A 25,790-nucleotide genomic window follows, 5' to 3' on the forward strand; every position below is an offset into this window, starting at 1 on the left:
CTCAATCCATGTGCAGCACGGAGCACTTGGCAGCCCACCCACCCTGCTCTGAAACACCACGCTGTCAGCTCCATAGAGCTATCTATCACCTTGTCTGTCAGTGCACTGAAACTATGGTGAACTCTGAAACTTCACCTGAGGTGACCCATACATGGATCAACGAGCGCATTGATTCCTCAGCAGAGGATCAAGCTGAAATGAAACCTTGCCACCTATTAAACGCTACAGCTTCTTCCTTGTCCCCACCCCAGTCCCCATGCAGCACACTTAAAGGGAAGGTGTGACAGGCCCAGCAGAACAACACACGGGATCCTACATCATGATGCCTACACCTCTCCAGCTGCACCTGAAGCCATGGAAATTTCTCAGCTTTGGGGAGATAGGAAAGATCTCAAAGGTCACATAATAACTTTTGGAACAAATGCATGGCAGGCAGACTTGCTTGCACACAAAGTATTTAAACATTGGAATAAAAAGCATGTTTCTAGAATGGAAATGCTGGAGGTTGTCCTCCTGGGGAGGCTGATGTTCCAAAGGCTCTCTCACAGGTGAGGGTACAGACCGGCCCAAAAGGCAAAGGATGAAGGAGACACTGAGGAGTGCATTCAGTGCACTTCAGCCAAACGAAATCTATACTGGAAGAAAGACACAAGTTCCATACAGAGTGTGGATGCATCTAAAGCACCGCACTGTTCACCAGTGACGTGTGTGTCTTTTGTGATCCCTGTAAGCAGAGCCATTTCTTACAGCTTACCTGGGAGCATCAAACCTAAAGGCACACGGTTCTTTGGAAACAGCATTCTTGGAAAATGATTACTCATTCACAGTTATGTGTTGATATTAGCTAACACATGCTACATTGTCATGCAGTGCTAACATCCAGGTTCTCCTTAGCCTACATACTCAACAGCAGCACTATGCTGTATCTTTGTTGACTCATTTTGTTTCATAAACCAATCTAGTAACTCTTGTTGTCCCATGATTTCTAATTGCTAGAAGTGTTAGCCAAACATACTCACTAAACCAGCAAACCAGTTTCTTTCAAGTGCTGCTGCCTGGCACTATGCTGCGATACGCGTTAGCATCCAATCCAACTTAATCTGTCAAGGATCATCATCATGCCAATCAGCCTGTTCTATCAGCATACCAATGACTTTCCTGCTCAGTTGGGCTTTTTTGTTGTTGTTATTCACTGTAATTAGAACAACCTATACAGAAAAATTACATCCTGAACACAAGAATTCCATTTGTATGCACTACATTAAAACTCACAGGAGAGAACAATCCGGCTAACACCATCACAACAGGGAGTACAGAAATATTCCACACTTATTTTTTCCGCATCATTTTAAATCTTATCTGCACGTAGCAATAAATTACAATATTACAGAATTCCCCCCTGATCTTCACAAGAGATATCAAACGAAAAACGATCCGTGAAATCTTAACATTTTAATTTGCAGTCATTAATGCCACGTTCCTCATTTTCTCTAGCCATGAACTCATCCAAACACTGCTTTCAGTTCTCCTAACCAAATCATACTGTTACGCATAGCAATAGCAGGATTTTTTCCTATTCTCAATGGGGAGTGGGAAGGGGATGACTGAATAATGCGCAGCTCCTCAAAGAACTCCCTTTGTTCACACTGATTAGAGGATGGGAAAAGAGCAGTTTGCCTTAGAGCTTTAGAAAAGCATCTCTTTCAGAACAAAGTACAAATGTATAAGAAGTCATATGCATATTTAATCTGTACAGAACATATTTAGATCATGAACTCGCACCTGCGCAGCCACATATTCTCTGCTGGGTGATCTTTACTTGAGAGCACAAAAAAATACGTAGGTTTTGAGATTTCACTAAGGGCAGCATGAGACCTCCAATATATCCCGTATTGAAACCAACAGGTTGCGGTTCATGCAGAGCTAATAAAGCCAAAGATTTCATAGAAGACTAAATGCTATCTGTTGGGTTTTTCTGGACAAAGTCATAAGTAACTGAAGATAACCCTCTGAGGATGAATCACATTCCATGCAGGCTATCCACCTGTCATCTTCCAACAGAGCATTTTCACCCAAAAGCTTCACTTATTTTTTACTTACTATTTATTTTTTACAGTAGCAGGAAGGATAGGACTTAACTTTAAGGAAATCACAGAACCTTTATAGAAGACTTCTTCATTCTTTCCTACTCCTGAGTGCTGCGGTGCCACAGCTTGGAGAAAACAAAACAAAAACCAAACCAAGAAGAAACATGAAAAGTACCTGCCATCTTCTTGGAAATCTATCAAACTCTGGTAAAATAACAAGCATCTTAAAAACTAAACCTCCTGCAACCAACATGTACTAAAAAGAGACACAAAATTAAGAAGCTGAAACTCCTGAAGGCTACTCACAGAAAGTTTGCTGAGTACACAGCAGGTTTTTTTCAGCTTGGGTTATTACAGTGGAGCTGGTCTTCCTGGAGTTTCTCTGCCTGATTCCAACTTGAATCAGCTGGTAGAGGGTAAAACATTGACTACCAAAAGCTGAACTCTGCAAGAGGCTGGACAAAGACACCACATTTGCATTCACGAAACAAAAAGACTCTCATGCCACACTCACCACAGTCTAAAGGTTATTGCAGCTTTTTGGCTTGCTCAGATCAGCAGGTTTCCAAACACTGGTGGAAGCTCAGTGGAGGTAGGAACCACACTTACAGACAGGCTGGATGTCACTGCCCTCCCATGAAGAGCTTTGCCATAAGAAGTCATTTTGGTCTCAGGACTGCAGCGCTACCACCTGCGACACTGCAACTACTGGCACAGATAATGACAAAAAAAACCAAGGCTAAAGACATTCTGTGTATTGCACACACACACACACACAAACACACACATAAAGGCTGTTCTGACCCAATTCTCTTTTTGGAGAAGACTGGAAGAAACAAGACAAGGCAGGTATACAAAACTTTTTATTGACAATGGAACAATAGAGAGGAAACATCACCACTTCCCATTCCTCAGGAATGTCTCCATTTGACAGTCAGTCTGCTAAAAGCATACTTTCGTGGTAACAAGCAATAAGAAGGCATGGAATTGTCTGTAATCTTGAGAATAATGTTTCAGTGCAGTGTAAAGGGACTGACAGTGTGCAAGTGTGCAGCAGGCCCTGTCACAACACAAACATGGCAGGCAACCGTCTATGCAGAGCCAGCGGGCACAAACATGAAGCAGTTATAAGCCTCAGATAACCTCCATTACTTCTGAGGGCGTTATGTGAAGTGCTGCCATCTATATCCTGTCTTGGGAGATAGCGATTACTCCCACCACTCTTTCTGCTTCGCTATCCTTAAAGATGTTCATACATCCAACTGAAGGGCACTGTATCAGAGAATGCCCATCTTTTACATTTTACCACGTCTTAACCAGTTTATGCACGCACTTGAGTTTACTCTCAGAAGGTTACACTGATATAAAGGAAAAAAACCAAATAAGTGCTGCATAAAAATGAACGGATTTGGTTCTTAATGCTTCCTTGCTAACAAGAACATCTGATTACAGGATACTCCTTGTAATGCTTTTGTAAAGTATGTTTTCGGTCTAGCTAATGCTTTGAAAGCAACCGTGTGGGTCAAACTCCCTTAACTTAGTTTCAGATATTCTGAAATGAAATTTGAACTGAAGTTTAAACCAAACAACAAAACCTCCTAATTTCAGCTTTCACAGTACAGTACAGAACTGCACAGTGAGTGCAAGATGAGAGCATTCTTTCTCCTGCATAAGGTCACTCTGCCTGCAGTACTGCCTTGGGACCCATGTAGTAGCTTATACATTTGTTAGTATTATCCCATTTGTCCTTTACTCAAGCGTAGGTGTCTCTGAATGCGTACGCTGGTTGTTAAAGTGCTTCAAAATAAAACAAAAAACTCCAACAAAACAAAACATCATCCCTCAAAAAAACCACAACAGGTGTGAGAATTTTATCTGAAGGATTTTGTACAGCATTTACAATGTCAGCATAAAGCATCTGAAACATGAGCATTCCCTGCAGACTGATGCAGTGCAAGCAGTCCTGTACATTAGATACCGCAATTCCTCTCGATTCAAGATGCACAATACTTACAAAAACACCCCAAGAAGCACAGACAAATGCTGGTGGCTCCTCCTCTTCTTTTTAGAAACATGATAAAAAAATCTGCATTACTCTTTCATAATTTAAATACATAAGTAATCTTCACTTTTATTACTTCATGACAATGACTTCAAATTTACATTATTTTAAGTACCGTCATAATAGCTCCATGTATAATACAGATATTTGCTGATATCCTGTTGGAAAATGAGAATAAAAAAACAAAAACAAAACCCTTCCACTATATATATATATATAAAAAAAAAAATGCTGGAAAGACGAGAACACAGAACAGGGACTTGATACAGACTATGATTTCAGTTTTATATCAACCACAGTTAACCCAAAATTAACAGATACACAGCGATATTCAAAAGCAGTGCAAATATCTTTGGAGGTTAGAATAAAATTATACTACAAGAACATAAGACAGAAGAAAATAAAAGGCAAGTACTTCAAGTACAGGAACCAGTCTCTGTGAGGTCCATCTTAGTGTTAGCTGGGGGCTCCTTTTCCCACCTTACTTCTTCCTCTGGAACACGTTAGCCAACATTGCACCTGATGTTGTCAGCTGGCCCATTTTGTTCAAAAACTTGGTCTTTGTATCCTCACTCACAAGGCTCGCAGCGATGGACATGGAGCTAGGAAAGCCAACAGTTTAGTTACATAAGACTACAAACAAAAAGAACACTGTGATCTTATTTAATAAGCGCCTGAATCGTCTTGGCATGTTAGTGGTTTCATGAGCACAAAAGGTCACTCCACCGAGAACTGCAAAACCAACAGTAAGCCCAAATGCATACCATTCAGTGAGTGATCACAGCAGCAAGAACAGTCCTAGTGGGAAGTTGTAAAATATTTTTGCACGTGCTACTTCCTATATACATATATATTTAACCACCTTCACAGCTCTGTGTGGCAAGGGAAATTATTTGAAACAACAGTACATTCCAAGCACTGGCAACTCTCAGAAAATAGAATAGCTCACTTCAGAGAGTAAGCCCCACAGGTGGTGTCAAACCTGCAGTTTTAAGCAGACTGTGTTGTCTCATGGGCTTGAGTGAACCTAAGGAAAACCAGGTACTTCAGAAATGACTTCTGAAACAGTTTGTCTACTATTGTCCTCATGCTTGATAACAATTAAGAATGGGAACTCTGGTTCATGTTTTCCACCACTGTGCTGTGATTATAAACTGAATATTTAGATGAGCTACAGCACTGGATTACCTAAAAGTATGTCCAAAAAGTAATTATTTTACTATAAAAACTGCCTATTTCAATATAGTAACAAAATCAACATGAAATCAAATTGTTTGAATCTCACGTCTTTAAAAACAGCCACAGAACCTAAAGAGGTATTGACACACCTTGTCTAAAACAATTACTCCTATAGGAAAGTCCACGCATTTACATGACTAGAAAAATTAGAAATGAAAATGTCAGAATGTTCTTTGTTATTGTTTACTGCTGTTGAGATGGATTATAGGTTACAAAGAGTTCTGCCTCTTGTATGGGGAAGCTCTGGGTCAAAACAAACATTCATGCCGGACATCTTGTAAAAATCGATTTGTAATGAGTTTTTACCCATGCTTTAAGTATCTCGTTAATTGCAGAAGAAAATGTCTAACAACAACAACAAAAAAATGCTATAGAAAAGATCCAGCTCTTAGAAAGACTAAATTTAATCTTTTAATAAATAAATTTTTTGCCATCCGCTATTACTTGACATAACTTTTCTTACCAGCAAGGGCAAAGATGTGATGACAAGCAGTATCTTACTTTTGCATCAAGTTTTTTTTCAGTACGTTATCTCCTAGTTGCATTTCAATTTTCTTCAAATATATACTTAAGGTTAAAACCAGGAACTGAAATTGGCAAGGGCTTAGTGATGAAAAGGAGATTCGCGTATAGGAAAAGGTAATTTCTTCTGTGCTAAAATACTGTGCAGTAAAAGGCTGCAACCATAGGCTCCCTTTAAAGGAAGAGGAAAGGCCAGGAAAGAATGAAGCAACAGGAAGACTAATCTTTTCCAAGTCTTACAGTCTGCAGCACTCTAAAAGAAAATAAACTGGAAGTTGTATCGCATTTGCATTTATCTGTGTCTGTAATGGCTTAATAGTACTGTGGTTTCAAAATATTTTCATAGGTGGGATTCTAAGTAGTAGAGAGCTTTTGCATTGACCCAGCTACATTACTATAAGCAAAAGCCAGGTAGTTCAAACTCTGCAAGAAACAAAAGTTGATCATTCAAGCCGTATCCATGTAGAGAACAACTCTCTGAACTAAATAGGTTAAAACAATCTGAGAGATGACAGCACACAGACTCAGTAAATCGCCTTTGCCCCTAGGCTTTTTGGTATGAGCAAATAAAAATGAAGGGAAAAAATCCTGGTCAACTTGAGAATTCAGAAGAATTTGCCCAGTCAAGGCATATTGCTTGATACCTTTGGTTTTTCCGTTCAGTTAATACAGGTTAGATAATATAACTCTTTGGGTTAAGATTAATGAACTTCTTTAAAGAGACCAGCTTGATATTGTATACATTTGGCACAATCTGCGAGAGAAAAAATAGTTTCTCAGATAAGTATTCTCAAAGAAACGTTTAGTATTTTCAAACGGAGTCTCCTAAAGGGCTGTCAAGAAAGTGCTTAGAATTTGATGAATTACTTTACTTTGGAAAACATTTATGAGGCATACTCAAGTTCTATCTTATCCTTTTAGATATGGTACCCTGTTTCTAGTATTTTTCAAGTCTAGTCAAGGTCTAGCGGCTTTTTTATTTTACAAATAAAATAGTAAAAATGAAGAAAGAATGTCAGCGAGTCTAACTGTATGAGTCCAATAAATGAGTCCATAGAACCCAGGCAAGGGAAATATTTGCAGAGTAATAGATTGCTATATACACAGCCAATTATAATGACTCAATCTGTTAGTCAAAGTCACTGCTTAGGTGGAGGGATGTTCTAGCACAGCTTGGTTGGCGAGTGCCTACAGCAACCGTATCATATCTGCAAAGAGCCTGACTACTGATTCTGTCTGATCACAACTCTCTTTTGAGTATCTATCCATGGAAGGTGCAAGGTATAGGAAAGACCTAAATAAATCTAATGTTTACTTGTAAAAAGTAGGATAGGTTTAATACTGGACACTATTAAGTTTGTTTCTTGCCAGGAATCATTATTGCTAGGTTGTTTGTGATGATGTTGCTCAAAGAGAGGTAAGCATTCACCATTCTTTAAAAATGAAAAGGAAATACACAATTGCTGAAGAATCTGAATGGAGCAGGAAAAGGGTGGGATTAGGATAGAGGCTACATAGGGGAGTATACAGGTACAGATGTCAACAAGCTCCTTTGAACTGAAGGCAAAAAGGATAAAGGCAAAAAACCACTATTTTTTCAAGTACGTGGTGAAGATATGAGGAAAAAAAAAAAAAACCACAACAGCAATGAGTAAGTATTGAATGAGTATTTCATCACTGAAAACCCTAACAGTTGGAGTATGCCAGTTCGTATTATCAATATTGATGAGTAAGAAGATGACAGTGCATTCTCCTGGTCTTAAAAGTTTTGAATTTCTTTTCCCTCGGACAGGACTTCTATGACTACATAAAGACCATCTACCTTACTAGAGCAGATACTATGGATTTATAGTCAGTTGTAGAACTTGAATGCTTTTAGTCTTAAAATTATTTCACCTCCAAAGTCTAATGTTAATTTCTGGTATACCTCCTGCTTTCTCAGTGCATGTGAACTGCTGAGTGATCACCTGGGGAAAGGAGCAAGTCAGCCTTGAGAGCACAGGTGAAGGCAATTCAGCTGTGTGACCAGAAGGGGTGGAGCCTGGCTGCACCTCTCCTAGTCCCCATTTAAGGGCTGACTGCCACTGGGGAAGGATCTCTGGTTGGTGATTCTCTTTGGTGGAGCTTTCCCCTACAAACTTAGAATCTTCTCATTTGGGTAAGCAATTTTCTTCCCTCATAGCACCATTCTATCGTGCCAGTCCTTCCATCATCATGCCTCTGGTGAAACACCTTTTCCCATCATACCAATCTGTCTAACTGCTACACTCAGATTCAAGACAGAGATTCAAGCACTGTTTTCTAAAGTTCAAAACCTAAAAATAACGTACCATGGGAAAACAGGAACTTCATTACTAGGATCCAAACAGAAGCATGTTGACCTGTGCTTTATGCTGGAAGCAGAAACAACCACAGACTGAATAAAAGTTCCGAAGATGAGCATTAGTGCAGTATTTCTAGTCACAATCACTGGACACCATTATGGAAGACACTTTACAGAACATTATGCTGGAGGCACAGAAAAAAAGAGAAGTGGCAGTCTTACCCTTGTGGTTCTTGGACGGTCTTATTTTCCACTTTCTGTTCACACTCTTTTATCATGGAGCTTAAAATAACCTAGAGCACATAAGGAAGACATAGGATGTTTTTGTTTTTACATCAACAATTGGCACCAAATCTGCTCCCCAAGTAATTCTGACACCAGCAGAACAGTATTAGAAGATTCTCCTGTTTGTGAAGTGCATTTAACTTGCAAGTATTTGATAATGCCTTGTGGCTAGAAACAACAAAACCATTCAAAGAACTTTAAGGAAGAAAAGGTTTTTGAACCAGCTACAAGAGTTCAGAACTCCTTCCCATCCCCCACTATTTATTTTTAAATAGGGTCGAACTGAACATACTTCTGTTATACATCTCCATATCTTCCCTTTTTTTAAAGCAGTAGTTTTATTCATTAGCAATTGGCTTTTATATACATCCATGTGCTCCCTATTTTTTAGTACATTTTAAAACTCTTGTAATTACCATCACGATGTATAAAAGCAATGAAAGGAAAAAATGATGGTGTGTGGAGGCAATATCTTAATGGAAAGGAAGTGCTAAAGCAAACATGAAATATTGTTTCACTGACATCTTACAAAGTTTGAATGAATCAAGATCTTAACATTTTACTTTAGCAGTTCCAGTATTAAAGGTTTCCACAGAATATTTTTTGTCTAAACTTCCCTGTGTGAAAGACAGACATTGGAACTAACTGAGTCTCACAGGTCTCTTGGAATAATGCCTGAAGATAATCAGTCACAGTGAGGAACAACATGATAAAAACCGCTCCTGATCTTCTGTTATTTAATTATTTAAAACCTATTTAAGCTTTCAGTTCCTCCTCTGGCTATAAGACTCAAACTGAATCACATAGGCTCTTTTGTTTTAATTTCGAACTGACTAGGCCTGCAAATCTTAGAAGTTTCATTAATTACGATACAAAATGAAGCATTAATATTTTTACCTCGTTAATCAGTATGACAGAACAAAGAAAATTAAGCTAAATCCAATTTTTGTCTGCTGCAGCTTTCAGGTATATTCTTAGACTTCACAACTCATCTCCCAATTCTCCCTGAATACAGAGTATTAAGCTGCATTTGGTGGATGCTTAGACCACTATTGCTGCATCTGAATGCCCCCTGAAACCATATTTTTTCCCTCTAAGTTCTTAAAGTCCTTCAAATTAGTTCACCCTCACTTCCACAAACCATAAATGGTGTAACAATAACATAACACAAAGGGAACAATAAGACTGTAGATCAGTAGACTAAAAACGCAACTGGAAGAAGGGATTTTGTAACTGAGTATAAGAATTTAGGACTTGTGGAGAATACAGTATAGTTTGAATTAAGTCACTTTGCAAACAAAGAAATAATCTCGGAAGAACATTATTAACCTTCAAAATAATACACACTCATATAGAAAGACCTTTCTTTGTACACTCTGACTGAATTTCTGCCTCCATCACTTGAAGCATTCAGTCTGTCAATCTTTCCCCAGGATGCAACCAAATTACTTATTGTCAGCTTCATTTTTACACATCAATCCCTATCATTGTTCATCAACCTTAACTACTTGCAAAAAAGACAGGCATAAGCTCAAAATGTTCAAGTTTCTCAAATTAGCTTTTCTAGCTACCTCTTCTCTTTTACTACTTTCTGAAACTTCATTTACTAGAGAAAATCTTCACAGCTGCCGTGTTGTGCTGTCTACTTATGGGATGCCATCTGGTCCAATCTCTGCTCCAGCAGGGCCACCCAGACTATGTACTTTAGAATACTTCCAAGGAGAATCCATGGCCTCTCTGGGACCAGTGCTTGGTCACCCTCACAGTGAGAAGTGTTTCCTCATGTTCAGAGGCACCTCCTGTATTTTGTCATTTCTATTTCCTTGGACATATTGTGGCTACGTACTTGAGTATTCTCTTGCTTCAATGAAAAACAAGATCATAAAAACATTCTATTTTTCTTCAGTCTGTAGAAACTGAAAGTAGAAGAGTCTACTTGCATTTCTGACCTTTCAGTATTTCTTTGCAGTTACTCAGCCTAAAATTATATTCTAGAAGATTTTACATGATGGGTATTATCCCTTGTTCCAAACCCCTTAATGCTATATGTTGTGCTACTCTTTATGAGTGGCTTTTCTTAACTTCTAGTTTTAAATACCGTAACATTTTAACTTGTATTGCCACTTCCACCTCATACTCAATAAACACTGCTGCTCACCTCATGCTCTGGTGAGAGATGTTCCATGTCAATTCGTAAACACTTAAGTCCTGGTAAAAAGTGATTGACCATTAAATCCTCTGAAATAACTGAAAAATGAGTTGTTAAGGAATTAAAAGATGGCCTTTTGAAATTATGTATGTCTTTTTCTCTCTTCTGATACTATACAGTTTTGTTCTACAGAACACAGAGACAAGCTACAGAAGCAATACCCCAGAAGATGGTGTCTGATACTTCACAACAAACAAAAAAGATGTCTGAAGCACATTTAACTTCACATATTTCATATGAGATATGATTTTTTTCATATATATATATATACACATAAATACACACACATACATATTCATCTAGAGGTACAGTTTAAATTACTGTCTAAGATCAAGGTACTTTTTTTGAAAGCACTTACAACTTCTACCTTTGTGAAAATCTCATCTTTATACTGAGCAGATCATATTTGAGATCCCACATTCAAACCCAAACCTAGTGAATTCTCGAATATTCATCTTCTCCCCCTATAACTGACTCAACTAAACTTTGTCTTAAAAAAGGATACAGCAACAGGAAAGAGCACTGTAGGCTTCAAACAGGTGGGTAGCAATGTCCAGTCTCTTAGAATCCACAGACTGCTGGTTGTTGACCAAGGCTAATTTGTGCAAGTGTGGAATAACAACTGTAAAAGCAAATTCTAGAGTAAGTATTTGAAAAAGCTTTTCCATAGACTTGATTAGCATTAAGAAGTTGTTAAGTGATAATTGCAGGTATGTGAACCATCACACATCAACATGGGATAAAGGATGTAAATAATGGCTTTTGATAGGACTGCTCATGCAAATTTAATTGACTAATGCAAACTTGAAATAAAACTGTAATAAGAATATCTAAAATAAAAAAGGAACCTCAGAGTAGCAACCATTACAGAAAACATTTTGTGAAGTTATTATTCCCCTGCTGATAAAGTCATCTAAAGTATGTTTCTGCTAAAAAGTTTAGCCTGCTAAACTAGCTACCTACAACTGTGGGTATGATAGGTCTTCACGTTTTATTTACAAGTATCATTAGACAATCTAAAAATGAGCTTTGTTTGTCATTTTGCTTCACATTACAGGGCCATGGGAAAAAAAAACAAAACAAAACCCCACAACCCTGTCTTGTTAATCTGGGATTATTCATATTTATCATGTGAGAGAGGCTGTGGTGAAGAGGGAATATCATTTTACATGTCAAATAATTAAAAAAAAAATAAAAAAAGGCAAAGTTGCTGAATGCCTGTGTTCTGATGGACATCAGTGTTAGGTGAAGTGAAAATTTTATTGGCAAGGTCAAAAATCAACATAAAAATGGGGACACAGGGGCACACCAAGCTCTGAATACAAAAGTGTTTTCATTAACTTTTTGGTAATGACAAAAATCAATGTAACCAGCCAATGATTAGCTTTGGGACAGAAAGAAGAAGAAAACATCCTCCCACCAATGCAACTTACATTCATCTCTAAATCTGGGCTCGGCATTAGGTCCAACTCTTCCAAATGTTTTTATGATTTCTGTATGAAGAGAATGTTGATCTTGATATTGAGGGTCCTCCAGGAAGGATGCTAGCTGCATTTTTACCCTTTCCAGAAGCTTAAGTATTAACAAAGAAATAAGTACAATAAAGAGGGAAGAAGTTAGAAATCATTAAGCTCAGAGTATGTCTATAAAGCTTACATATGTCAGATAAGCCTTACATTTTCTGTTAACTTACAGTCTTTCTGACAGAATGTTCCAACCTCTTTGGTTGCAGTTCCATGTTTTAAAAACTTAACAGTGTTTTATTCTAATCTATCCTTAACCACTATACATGTGCTTCCATAGAGCCAGTCTCTTCCTGAAGTTTGCTTGGTTCTGATAATCTCTCAATTTTTTTTTTTTTTTACCTACTGTAACTTCCCTCATTATTGACATCTTTGGAGTTTTCCTGTTTAAACAGCATTGAGTTCACACAAGTTTCTTTGTAATGCATCTCAAAAGTGTCCTTTATTTCTGCAGAAGGCAAATTGATAAGCATCTCAAAATCAAGGGAATTAGAAAAGGTTCTAAAGGCTAGAAAAACAGAAACAATAAAATATAAATACATCTAAGATGACAAACATTTAATTTGCATTCACAGTTGTTAAAGTAACCTTTTCTAATCCATTTTGGAAGCAGCTGTCACTTCAGTACTCTGAAGTTTATTATAAATAGTGCATTGAATACGGTAATTTGTGTGGTAACAAAATCATATTCTTTCCAAACTGATTATAGGCATGCAATCCAAGCTACAAAATGGTAACTTATCCACCTTCCAAGTACTTGTGAGTCATCACAGACTTATTAGTCACATTTCCTCAAGCACATTCTTTTAGAACATATTGAGATTACAGGAAGAATGCAAGCTCTGCAGAATGTTGCGGGGACTTTACAAAGAAATGTGATTGTTCAACTATTACGTAAAACAAAGCACAGCATTTCTTCTATTTAGAGCAGAATGTCCAGTGTCTTTTTCAGAATTCTGATCTATTATCAAAGTTTCATCATTTAAGAAACAAGCAGACAGTGCAGATCTACGTTATTCTCAAGGATCACTTCAGTTACTTCTCTATAATTTCTTTTAACGTCATCTTGGATGTCATGAGCTATCCGAGATGGCTGCAGAGTACCAGCAGATGTGATATGAACTTCAAGTGATCTGTGCCCTCCTAAAGCAGTTGGAAGCCAAGCATGATATCCTGTGCAATCTAAAAATGGTATCATATATTCATGTGGAGGCAAATGATTACCACCAGAACTTTTTGATAAGCGCATTGAAGTTAAGCTGCCAATTTAATTTAGAAATAATGGATTTAGATTTCTTAACTGACTGTCCAAGGAAAATATTTTATTCATGTTTTTTCATCTTCTAGCATAGGCCTCTACCTCTACATATCTTTATTTTCTTAAATGTTTACCTTGATATTTATAAGTAAATGTCTTTCTAAGTTGTAAGAGGGCTTGTGTGATTTTTAAACACAAAACAAGTGAAAAAACAAAGGAAAAAAACAACAATACAAACCAACCAAGTAAAAATGACCACTGCAAAACCAGGAAGCATTTTAGAAAAAGATACAACAACAACAAAATGATTTACAAACATTTTTTAATCCTTTCCCCCCCCCCCAAAGTTAATTATTAAGTTACTGAACATATCATAAAATCTCCCACTTCTTTTACTACGAAACAAAGGATGATAATAGCACTGTTACCTCTCGTTGTGTAACAGTTTCCATGATAGTCCCAAAAGCAGGAATTGTTGCAATCCTCACTGAACTACAACAGAAAAATTTTATCTTTAATTGAGCATTAGAGAATAAAATTGGTTAAAAACAGAGCAAAACTCAAAGATTAGTGCTTTAAATTACATTAGTTTCTAATGATAACAAAACAAAAAAAGCAGACCAGGAAAAAGACAGACAAGATTAACTCAAGGTCTCAATCTGAAACTCACAATTCAGGATCACTGGACAAGGTAACAAGAGCCGGTGCAACCCGCTTGTCAACTAATGCTTCACTCATGCCTCGAAGAGTCAGCTGTAAACCAGTCAACATGCAATAAAAAATGGTTTGGTAAACTGGAAGGAGAACTGGATTAGCTGTGGCTGAGGATGGGCAGGCAGACTCTTGGAATTTATCTTGGTTTAGTCACCACACGATACATTAAAATGATTAAGACACATCATGCTCTAGCATTTATTGGTAATAACCTGTTAGTGAGATTAGCAAAGCATCCCTCCTTAACTTGAAAGAAATATCACATCAGAATATATATAGCACAAACACATCCAAGAATTGAAATATTAAGGTATTCTTTCAGAATTTAAGTACTCGCAAGGCTATGTCACATTCTGATACTGCCATGTTTAATTTTAAGTAATGTAACTGGTAGAGTTGCAGAACACATTGATATGCGGCTTTCTGCTAGAAATGATTTAAGCAAATTTCAAAACTGAAAGTATAACTTTATATAATATATATATATACATATATATATATATAATAACACTGATTTAGTTTTCTATTTAAAATTTATTCAGCAATTTAATCCTCTTTAGTTCAAGGTATTGCAATAAACCTTTGTGATTACAGACAAATGACTTTTTTTTCAGCTAGGATAACAAACACAATTGATGGTTATTTCTTCCTAAGCATTAAGAGGGATGCTAGGTGTACAAGACAGTCAGAAAACTTACATTTCAGGGTCACTGGAGAGAGTAATGAGAGCAGGAACAACTCTCTGAGCTACCAGAGTTTCATGTACCCCCTTCACCAACAGCTGAATGGTCGGAGCAGGGGGGGTATCACAGGTGATGCACGGAAAGAGCGAGCACAGTATCATGGGAAGAAGAACGGCACAACCAAGAGAGAGAAAGAAAAAACACAAAAAGCAAACCAAAATTAGAAGCTAAGCAATACTGCTACACTAGTGCTTCATATATGCAAAGGCATGAAGAAAGCTGAAGTGGTCCGGTCATCAGCACAAACCTGACAAATTTAATGACATAAAAGTTGATTGCTCTGCTTTCAGCTATTTTGTAACTAAAACTCTAGATAGTTTAGCAAGTAATTTATGTGGCATAATTCAAACCTGTTAAAATACTAACATGATGCCAATAAGAGTTCGACAGTCTAGTCTGAATGGTACTCTCCATCAGTGGAAAGGCCTAAGTTACTGTATGTGAAGACTGTCACAAGCAAAGATTTCTTTAGTCAGGCCAAATACACGTGGTTTTCCAGCACTGAGTGACACCTTCCAGGCATCACTAAATGACAGAAAGTACCTCCCCAGGGGCCACTAAGCTTTCCTCAAAGTCATGATGAACTACTTTAGATTTAACGTCCATCCAAGCAGTCTATATGTGTAAAAACTCAAGCTGGTCTATGCAGGTAGAAAATGGATCTGCATTAAAATCTGCACAAGTTCAAAAAAGAAAGCCTTTGCACTTCTGTCTTGTATCTCACGTAAGAAAGGCTGCATACACTTGCTGTTTCGATGCACAGGAATAAATGGTTGGTTAGTGAGTTCTGAGTGAAATTTGAAATACGGTCTCACTATTTAAGCCGTATTCTAACAACTCATATTCTGCCACGAACACTAATTAGGATTCTTTTCTTATTCTCCAGAGGTGTCATGAGAACATGCAAGATCCAGATATGGCATAGAGAAACTAGCATCGCTTACTGTATTATGCAGTGCTAAAACCAGGCAGTAGTTACTCTCTAACTGGAGTTTCACATTATGCTATTTGTTTGAGCATTCCAATGTTATGGATTGAATTTAAAACATGAACATTATGAAAGACTGCAAGGAGCCTGACTTTCCAGACTTGCTATATAAAACAGTGATATCTACTAAGCAATATTTGTGTGTGCACATCTGTGTGTATGTATACAGATGCTGTGAACATATCATGCTCTTACAAATAGTGACCGGACAAGGAAGCACAGGGGTGAGAATTAAGCTGTGTAAGCGCTACTGCTGCAAAATACTCAGTAGTAGAAAGCTGCAGCTTCCTACACTCATAATTCACAATGTATTAGCAATGTCAGCTACTATAGTACATTTTAATATTAATACAGCCCATAATTATTTACAGTAGCAAACATTTTAGAATGATCTCAGCTCCACCACTATGTGGGCTGCTGCACTTCAAATCTTGGTAAAGCATGGTAAATAGCATCATTATGTCTTAAATAAAATAAAAGCATGTATCATCATTTAAGAGTCACTCTGAAGAAAAGAGTTCCTAACCTTGAACAGACCAACAATGCTTGTAACTCAGCTACACGCTTCATTGTTCAAACCAGCAGCAGTCAAATCTGTTTGCATCAACATTCAAATGGGAAACTACTGACAGAAAACATTAATGCACAGGCACAAAGGAAACAGCTGGATGGGGAAAGCCACGTTGCAGCATCTAAGGCTACAGTGAGACAGACTACACAAAGTTTTATCCTCTTTCGATTCTTACCAAGGAATGCATGTTCATTACTTCATGTACACCACACCTTAAAAACCATAGCACAGAGTTTCCTGTCCCCAAGGGCAAGCAAAAATACACTGGCTATAAATCACTTATGTTCTTCCAGTCCAGAACAGACTGGTAAGGGTTTCATAACATGATCTGGCAGGCCTAAATCACAGCAGTCCCCGAGCTCCTGCAGATCACTGTACTGCTCTAAAACATTGCAGTACACGTATAGCTGTCCAGCTCACGATGCACTCTTCTATCTTATTATCTAATCATTACCGTCTGTCTTATGAGAGAATTGCTGTGCTTTGCCAGTGAATAATCTCTGAGACATCAAAAATTCCTCACATGAAGGAATCCTCCAAAATAAAATGAACTACCATCTCCTCCTATTGCAGACTTCCAAAATTCACATACTGTCACATATAAATACGTAGACAGCAGCTACAAAGTGGCAACATAGGAAAAGTCAGTTTTCAAGTGAGAAAAATGTCTTCAATGAAGTTGCCTATGAAGTAGTAAAAACTGAAATATATTAGAAAGCATGCAGAACTAAGCCAAAATAATCAATTTGCAGTAGAAAATAAATTGCAACCAAGACAATAGCTTGTATTAACTGAAGTTTTTTAATGTATCGGGCTAATGATTACACAAAAAAGAAAACAATATTTTTACAAATATGAAATATAAGCCATGCACTTGTATTTTAAACAAACTAAGGAATGTTTTATGGGTGACTAAAATTGCCATCTCCTTTTTACAAGGGAAAAAAGCCCACAAAGTTGGACACTTTCAAGGGAAGTCACACAGTACATCTGAAAGCCACTGTGTAGCGCCTTATCTGCAATGACTTGCAGAGTTGCAGTAAACTAATGGCAGAGTTAAGCACTTCCTTCCTCAAGGCAGACCTGGGATTTGTTTTCGGAAATGGATACAACCTCACTTAGAGGTCAAAAGCAAAGCTAACCACCAAGTGAGTCAAGCTTAACAGAAATGTAAAGAAAATAAAAGAAAATGGAATTTGATTATAAAAAATTACTCTCAAAAATACGAAGAAAAGATGCTCTTTGTTCAGCAAGTTGTGTATGTCCCAGTCTTTTGGTATGCCTTTTCTTATTAACACTTGATGAAGAGGAACATGGTGTGGAAATAAGAAGCTTACTGGTTAAATTTAACAGTCTAAATCATCTCTAAATCTGTTCCAAATAAAAAGATGAAGTTGTCACATTGTGGCATATTAAGAAATCCCATATTTAACCAATTTATTTATTTTTTGTAAAAATTGACATTTTTACCGCTCCATTTGGTGCCAGTGAAAACTTGTTGGAGTTACAGGTGCGCTATTTGTATACTGAAAAAGGCACTGAAAATTGCTAGCTTTTAAATAACAATAACAAATGTTAAAACACACAGAGAGACACTTATTTTTACATACAGACCTAAGCAAACACATTTGATGATGTATTTTGTTCTGGTTTGAACACAACTTTGCCATGAAATTCATTTTCATCTGAAAATGTTTTTCAGCATGCAGTAATCAGAATGCAACAGTGAAGTCAGCAGTTGATCAAAGAACATATACACAGTCACCAATGAAACATCATGCAAGTGGCTAATGACAAATTACATGATGGGATGTGCTGAAGAACACAACAGATAAACAACTGTACAACTTCTGCCCCATCACACAGTACACAACTTAATTAAGTCACGCATAATTTTTCTGAATGTGTCTATTTCATCTGAATCAGTGTTTAAAAATATACTGCCATTTCAGAAAAGAACTAGAAGGAAGTTCAGATGTCACTTACCTCAAACATTCTGGCTGCTGTGCATCGAACAAGAGCTGAAGTATGGACAACTCCATACCATAAGACAGTTAACAGCAACTCATGATAAGCTGGGTTTGCACTAAAAGAAAACATTTGGGCCATCAAAGAAGAGGAAATAAAAAAAGAAAATGAATTCCTCCAAACCTCTTTTGCTTACAAAAGGCTGTCTCAGCAAATCTAAAACTCCAATTTTTATCCTTTATGAAAGATATGTAGCATTTACTCCATTCCAAAGAGCACGGAACACGCTGCTGTCTAGAAAACAGGTTGCATTCTGAGGCTGATTTCAAAAGTTCTTCAGAATATAGATTTCAATGTATTACAACAGTGAACTGAACGAAAATATGGATAAGAATGTACAGTCAGAATATGGGAAATACTAAATCAATTTTGATTTTTATCCTTAGTGAGGATTTTTTTGTATTTGTTTTTACTCCCATGTGTGAGTTTTACTTGGTTTTTCTTCTTTACACCTGAAAGATTTTTATTTTATTTTTTTAATCACTGTATTTTTCACTTGGGAGATGATCACTGAGGAAAAACATAAGCCTACTCATTTTTCCCCTGAGGCAGCACGGTTAATAAAATTACAGCCATATTAGGATGTTTTAAGAAAAGCTTCTAATGTATTCAGATTTAATCAGCTCCAAAGGTTCTTTACCCCAGTTCCACAAAGGAAGCTTTCAGGCTATCAAGAGGAGCATGGGATAGTGAAAGCATGGTCATGACATCTTCCAAGAATCCAACTAACAGTTTGCGGTCTTCTTCCTAGAAGAAATACAATTTTAAACATAGTAGAGGTGCTATGGTTTGATGACATTTGGCTATGAAAAAGAAAAACTCCAAGAAAGAGCAGATTAGATTTAGCACTTCATTTTCTTAGAATTTCCAAAACATGCTTTTAGATCAAGAACACTGAAAAGGAAACACAAGACTATTTCTATATTTTATCAGCTAAGTACATACTTATATGCCCAAAATTTCCCAAAGATGTTTACTAAATAAACTTAAAACCTGTTTTCCTGACAGTTAGTGATTGCTTACAGTCCACTGTGAGGAATGCAAGCCCATCTGTGAGATTATGAAGGGTTTAGTTTTTTTCCCTTGTAAGTCACGTATATGTCAGTTCATAACTGCTGCTTACTGGAGGATTAGGTGGTGTTATTTATAGGGTGTTTATTTTAATCCTAAATAGGACTAAGATTTTAAGACTCAAACTGCCCAAAATAGCAGTTTATCTGCTTATTTATTTCAGAGACTGTTGCAAAATTATGGCTTGCAAGGGCCACAGCTAAATGACCAAGAGCCCATTTAATGATCATAATTAGTATTTTGGATAAAGGCACAGGAAGCTGTCACCATCTGAGATTTAGCAGTGCTGACAGTGCTTGATGTCATCTTAAGATTTACTGAATTCGGTATCTTTTAACACTGATGGCTGTCACCTAAATGCAGTACTTAGGAAACTTAGTTTTTGAATAGGTTTAAGCCTGCTTATCTACTTAACTTCAATGCATGAGAGCGCTAAATGTTTACAAAGAGAATATTAAAGTGGTGTGGATTTTTTTTTCTTTGTTTGTTTTGATAAGAATAATATGTAAAATTTAAGAAAGAAACATAAAAACCTACCTGAATATAACATGTAAGTACCCCTGTTGCATAGATGGGAACTGTAGCTTTTGTTAGCACTCCGTTACCTGCTGTGGAATCTAATGAAACACATTGAAGAATTTATTTTTCATTTGTATGTATATAAAGTATGCATATGTTTACATTTATGTAAAGAACGTATATACGTAGACATACGAACACAAGGTAAAGTAATGCTTAACTAATATCTGGATTAATTATTTTATTTTTAACTTACACACATACACAACGTACAACTTAAGAGTGTTCCATTCAGATTATAATTAAAGAAAAATGACAAATTTGAGAACTGTGGTCTAAAAATGTTACTTAAACAGAAGTATGATATTTTTTATCAGCTATTAAGATCAATTTTATTCATGAGAATAGAATATTACTCACCTATGTTTTCCTCAGACAGTCTTAGTATTTCCTGGAACTGTGGTTTTACCTACATAAAGGATTATGAAACCCACATGAGAAAGTTTATTGCTGATATCAATTAATTTACCAAAAATTAAGACAGAAGACATTTTGAAGATACAGAAAGAAAAAAAAAGTAGAAACTTTAATAATAGCAGCTGTTCTACCAAAATTCAAAGTATGGCAGAGAACAAACATTTCTAATGAGTACCCAACGCAGTAGTGATCACTGAGGTAACAGCATTTAGCACTCCTGAAGCCTTTTGTCAGTTTGCTCAGTTGGGTTTTATGACTCTACCATGCTCAATGCAAAAAACAATCAGTCAGTAATATACTTAGGTTGCTTCATGTCTTTGTTAACGAGTGCTCTCTTTCAAAATAGTGTTGTAGTAAATTTTATTGAAGCAAGAATCATAAAGATAAATTACAGACAGGACTCCTAAGGACCAGAGAGAGGTTTTTAGTCTCTGCTGATGCAGTATGCAGTAGTGACACAAAATGCTAACCTTGTTTAATTTTATCTTTAGATAATTCTGTAGTGTGTTAGCATTTCTCTTTAGAATATTCTCAACGAATATTCAAAACTATCTCCGAAAAAGAGTGACGTACATCCTTGATAAAAATATTTAGGTATAACCTGCAGAGAATATTTTTGGCAGGGAATATTCATTTTAAAATTAGCAATGAAATGCAGAGTGGAGTACAAAAAATGGACACAATGCTGTTCTGAAGGATGAAAACTGAAATCACAGGAATTAGAATGCTCTCTTGCATTAATGCAAAAGGATGCACATTAAGGTTTAACAGTACTTATGGAAAAGCACAAATATGGCACATAAATACAAATGTCACACAAAACACGAGTACTCAAACATACCATAAAATTTGAGTAATAGATACTTATTATCAATGTACTACGTTGGCATAGCATTTAAGGTACAACCTTACCTTAGTGTTTGTAAAAATTTTCCCAAATGTTCTACAGAGTCGCCAGAAAAATCTGGAGAACTCATGGACACACGCAGTTGATGCTACATTGATTTTGCCAACTATTTCTATAAGCTGTGGTAACCTGCAAATCAGGAAAAAAGAAGGGTATTAGACACTATCCCGATCTTTTGTTTCTCTCCAGTTATATTAGTACAGATTTATGTATATTTTACTAAGTATATATATAAACCACTAATAAAATTATCTAAACGTTATGTACAATTCCTAAACCTTGAAGAAAGCTTCTGAATAACATCCAGTAAAGTCAATTCAGAATGATATTTAAGAAAAACTATAGAAAACCCAATCTTCTCTTTAAAATTAAGTAATTCTTAAACACAGCCATACTTAAAACTGAAATGTTCAAACATAACAATTTATTAAGAACTATTTATTTTGACAACTTTTAGGAATCATAAGGTACAAATTAACTCACAGTTGATTGACTACCCATAGCAAAGTCTCCCAGCCTGTGGTCCCCTCATGTTCTAGCTGATGGTTGTAAAGTTGCAACAGTACTGCCAATTGTTCACGGCTTCCAATGATGATAGCCACATCCTGAAGAGGTGATGCAGGTCGGGGAAATCTAGTGACTGTAACAGCAGAGAATAAGCAGTTATGAACAAAACAAGACAAAAATGGCTTGGAAATCATGTCAGTAAAGACAGCTTAGAAACTCTGGAGCTATTTGGTCAATTCTGTGTAAGGTTATCAAATTGCCTTTTAAAAATTCATGAGTTAAATCCAACTGCAAAGAGACTACATAACCCTCATTATTAAAAAGAGAAAATGCAGAGATGGTGGATGACCCCAGAGATCGCGCTGTGGATTTATTGTTGAATGAGTACAAGACTCCTGACTTCTGCTACGCTTTACACTATCTCCTCGATTACTTGGATCAGCAGGAAAAAAAAATTTACAAAGAAAAAGCAGGAATTACAAAAATTCTAGACCATAAAGATATCCTGGGGTCAAAAGTTTGCTACACCACTATTTCTTTTATTACATTCATTTTATGCTAAGTATACTTAAAATTATTCATCAAAGATGTTAAGTGACAAATATGTGATCATCTTTCCTACTGCGGAATTGAAGACAAGCTTGCAGTTCTAACAGCGCTACGGTATTAGTGCAAACATGTGAAGTACAGGAGATTTGTTTCCTCCACTTATGTTGAGGAAGCAACTGACACGCTACACTGAAGGCTGAAATTTTTCAATTCCTTATTTAAACACTAACAATTCAGGGAAAAAGTGCTCATCTTCAAGTGACTCAGGTCAGCTGAAAGAGCTTCACTGTGGCATGTCTAACCTTTTTACATTCACTCACATAACACAACTTGCTCTTTTCCAAATTTCCTTTTGAATGCAAGGTTGCTAAACATTCTTTAACTCTTGATATACAGAAATATTACCAGCATGTAGTGGGTATTACCAGCAAAGTCTTTTAAAACTATTTGTATAAAAGAAAACGTTAAGGAGGCTGGGAGTGCTGATGTAATTATTTAACTTCACTTAGAGACCATTCTGTTTGCCAAGAGAATTACACAGATGCATAACAGATGGTGAAGCTCCTGCACCAGGATGTACTTTTTCCCACTTCTTACAAATAGTAAATAAAATTGTAGTAATTCCCTAATTCTAAAGACAGCCTTCTTGAACCATTATTATCTATTTGTAGAAAACAGCTCTTAAAAAATCTTTAGGAAGTCTAATTAAGGACTGTTTTGCTTTCTCAAAAGTTTCTTCTGTGTAACAGAGAGAAGTATTGAGGGATGAAATGAAGAAAAACTTATTTATATTTATTTTGTCATTATTGAAGTGGCTCAGTCGCATGAGAGAAAGGAATAATAAAGCATTATTGAAGGATTCACTAAGAGAGATCAATATGAAAAAAAATTCCAGGGGAAATCATATGGTAAACGTTTATTTTTCCATCCACAATTTACATGGAGCATTAGGACAACGAAGTGCTTCACTGCAAGACTGTCACAGGATTATATAAGCTGCTGGGCACAGAAGACTTTTTGCCTATAACTGACAGTGCAGAATGCTGCTAAATAAACACAGAAATTTTAGCAGAAAAATTCTAAAAGATACCGCCTAGTTTTCCTTTGTAATACCGGCAGTTGCTTGGTAAATGTTCATGACTTACATATTTCTTCAGTGTGAATTACCTTGTAATTGTGACTTGTGTCTTATTTCTTTCATAGGAATGAAACTGGAGAGGGGGTGAAGAAGGGAAGTAGAAAGATTTTATTCCCAAAAAAGGAAAAAAAACGGAAGAAAAAAAAGTCATGACAAATCTTCCTATGTTGGAACCTAGCTTAAAAATAATAATAGTAATAATTCTCTCCATCAAGTCAGTCACACTGAAGGAAATTCACAGCAAGACAGAGGTTCCTTGAACGTTTTTGTCTGTTCTTGCTACATTTGAAAATATAGTTTAAAAATGCTGCATTAGAAAAACATGCCTGAGAATAGGAGCTTAGATTATTATTTTACAAACATGTTTTTTAAAAAATATAAAGCTTATATGCGAATCCTGTAACTTGTGTTTATCCAGTAATGAGAGGCATATATGAGTTCCAGGTAAATGTGGACTATTCCTTGAATTCTTCCTTTGCATTTAATACTTATTTGAGTTTTGTAACTGAATTATATCCGTGTTTCCAAAAATTCCACTTAGCAGAAATTAATGTACCTTCTATTTGTGGTACTTCTCCCTGAAGTTTAGCCTTGCTTGTGAAAGGTGCGTTCTGTAGCACCAATGCAAACAATGATGGAATCAGTGACTGCAAAGCAGATAGATACATGTGGAGCTTATGTTCATCCAAACCATGTTCTCCTTCCTGAAACAAACAGGACATTCAGTTAAAATTTTCAGTTTGAAGACATTTGTGATGAACTACCCAGAAATACTAATTACATGGCCATTTATCCTGACCACTAGCGTACTTGGCGCTACAATCCAAACCGCCTTGTCATTCTTAAGGAACTTCTCAAGAGAAGCCAGCAGTATAATCTTTGGCATTCAGTGATTCGTGTTACTGAGCATACTGGTACTCTGAAAGAGCAACTTCAAGCATATCTTGGAAACAGCATTCCTTGGTCTCAAGGCTCAGTGCATCTAAAAACTGAATGAGTCAATCGTACTGTGAAAATAAGAGTCTTGGTTTAATCATAAGAGATAGCCTACTTTCTAGAACTTTCCTGATATCTACCAAAATAAGCACCTGCAGCAGAATAGATGCAAAACTGCCTATCATTTAACTAAACCATTCAACTACGCTTTTTCTTATGTGCAATAAAGGCTGCACTTTATTAAAAGCGACACTATGTGACACTTAAGAAGCATTCTCAAGGAAATGTTTTCTGAACTGTACATTAATTGGCTATGAAGCAATATACTATTAGAGAAGAATCTGATTTGTTTGTTTGGTTTTTTTTTTTGGCTTGTTTTCTTCTCTCATCAAAGCAAAGTTATAAGTGAAATCTCCAGAAAATTTCTCTCTCATGGAATTCATACCTAATAATGCTACAAAGAGAAGCCTCCAATGTAGAAACAGCTAAACACATACCCTGAGCAGTTTTTCAATCTTACTAAGCAGTGTAGGTATGAGATGGAACTGTAAGTTTCCCAGTTCTGTTGTCCAGGCAGCATAAGCAGGTAAAAATACTTGATGTGTTGCACTAACTACACGTTCTGAAGGGTCTCCTAAAGCTGAAAGCAGCAGTTCAAAGCCCTGAAAAAAAAAAAAACAAAAAAAAAACCAGAAAATCAACTACTTTTCCTACACATTATTCTGAAGATTACTGCTCAAAATATACACAGACTGGACTTTTACACTAATAAAAATAAATCAAAGCAGTATGTGGAGGCCTCGCAACATACATTCCTATTTCATCCATAAAGTTTAAGTTGGTGGTCCAATGATCCTGCTAGCATTTCTCAGTTATCAGAATTAACACAAACATGTTTTTACCAATCCACTTTCAAAAACTTAAAAGAGAGGAAGAAAAATGTTCACTTTCATGAACCTGAAATACCATTAGCTGACATTAAGAACTATTAAGAAGAACACAAGTAAGCTTTATTGTAGTAGATGAATCTGTTAGCAAGTGTTGACATCAAACTGGCTAATAGAGTCAGGTGGGCAATGCACTGGAGGATACTTGAATTACAAATAACTGAAGAAACTTCTACCCGAGGCTCAC

General features: G+C 36.5%; 1 protein-coding gene across 11 annotated transcripts in view; it reads right to left on the bottom strand.

The window, feature by feature from the left end:
- Positions 1 to 2,932: 2,932 nt before the first annotated feature.
- RELCH (RAB11 binding and LisH domain, coiled-coil and HEAT repeat containing) overlaps positions 2,933 to 25,790 on the bottom strand; it is a 70,172-nt gene continuing 47,314 nt past the window's right edge. For 4 of the 11 annotated variants that reach the window (XM_085540342.1, XM_015854517.3, XM_015854512.3 and 1 more), the window contains 16 exons: positions 25,154 to 25,318; positions 24,277 to 24,424; positions 22,010 to 22,166; positions 21,532 to 21,655; positions 20,563 to 20,611; positions 20,161 to 20,240; positions 19,193 to 19,299; positions 18,511 to 18,610; positions 14,921 to 15,003; positions 13,937 to 14,000; positions 12,161 to 12,299; positions 11,233 to 11,349; positions 10,677 to 10,765; positions 8,456 to 8,526; positions 8,241 to 8,303; positions 2,933 to 4,751 (listed from right to left, as the gene is read on the bottom strand). In XM_085540342.1, coding sequence (XP_085396468.1) covers positions 4,631 to 4,751; positions 8,241 to 8,303; positions 8,456 to 8,526; positions 10,677 to 10,765; positions 11,233 to 11,349; positions 12,161 to 12,299; positions 13,937 to 14,000; positions 14,921 to 15,003; positions 18,511 to 18,610; positions 19,193 to 19,299; positions 20,161 to 20,240; positions 20,563 to 20,611; positions 21,532 to 21,655; positions 22,010 to 22,166; positions 24,277 to 24,424; positions 25,154 to 25,318 — 1,677 coding nt within the window. In that variant the 3' untranslated portion in view covers positions 2,933 to 4,630. Of the gene's footprint in view, positions 4,752 to 8,240; positions 8,304 to 8,455; positions 8,527 to 10,676; positions 10,766 to 11,232; positions 11,350 to 12,160; positions 12,300 to 13,936; positions 14,001 to 14,178; positions 14,262 to 14,920; positions 15,004 to 18,510; positions 18,611 to 19,192; positions 19,300 to 20,160; positions 20,241 to 20,562; positions 20,612 to 21,531; positions 21,656 to 22,009; positions 22,167 to 24,276; positions 24,425 to 25,153; positions 25,319 to 25,790 lie in introns of all 11 variants that reach the window. The other 7 variants (XM_015854519.3, XM_015854514.2, XR_014943594.1 and 4 more) reach the window with 6 other exon arrangements.

The sequence above is a fragment of the Coturnix japonica genome, chromosome 2 (assembly GCF_054131305.1).
Source record: "Coturnix japonica strain WE chromosome 2, WE-NBRP24, whole genome shotgun sequence".
In the NCBI taxonomy this organism is placed as follows: domain Eukaryota; kingdom Metazoa; phylum Chordata; class Aves; order Galliformes; family Phasianidae; genus Coturnix; species Coturnix japonica.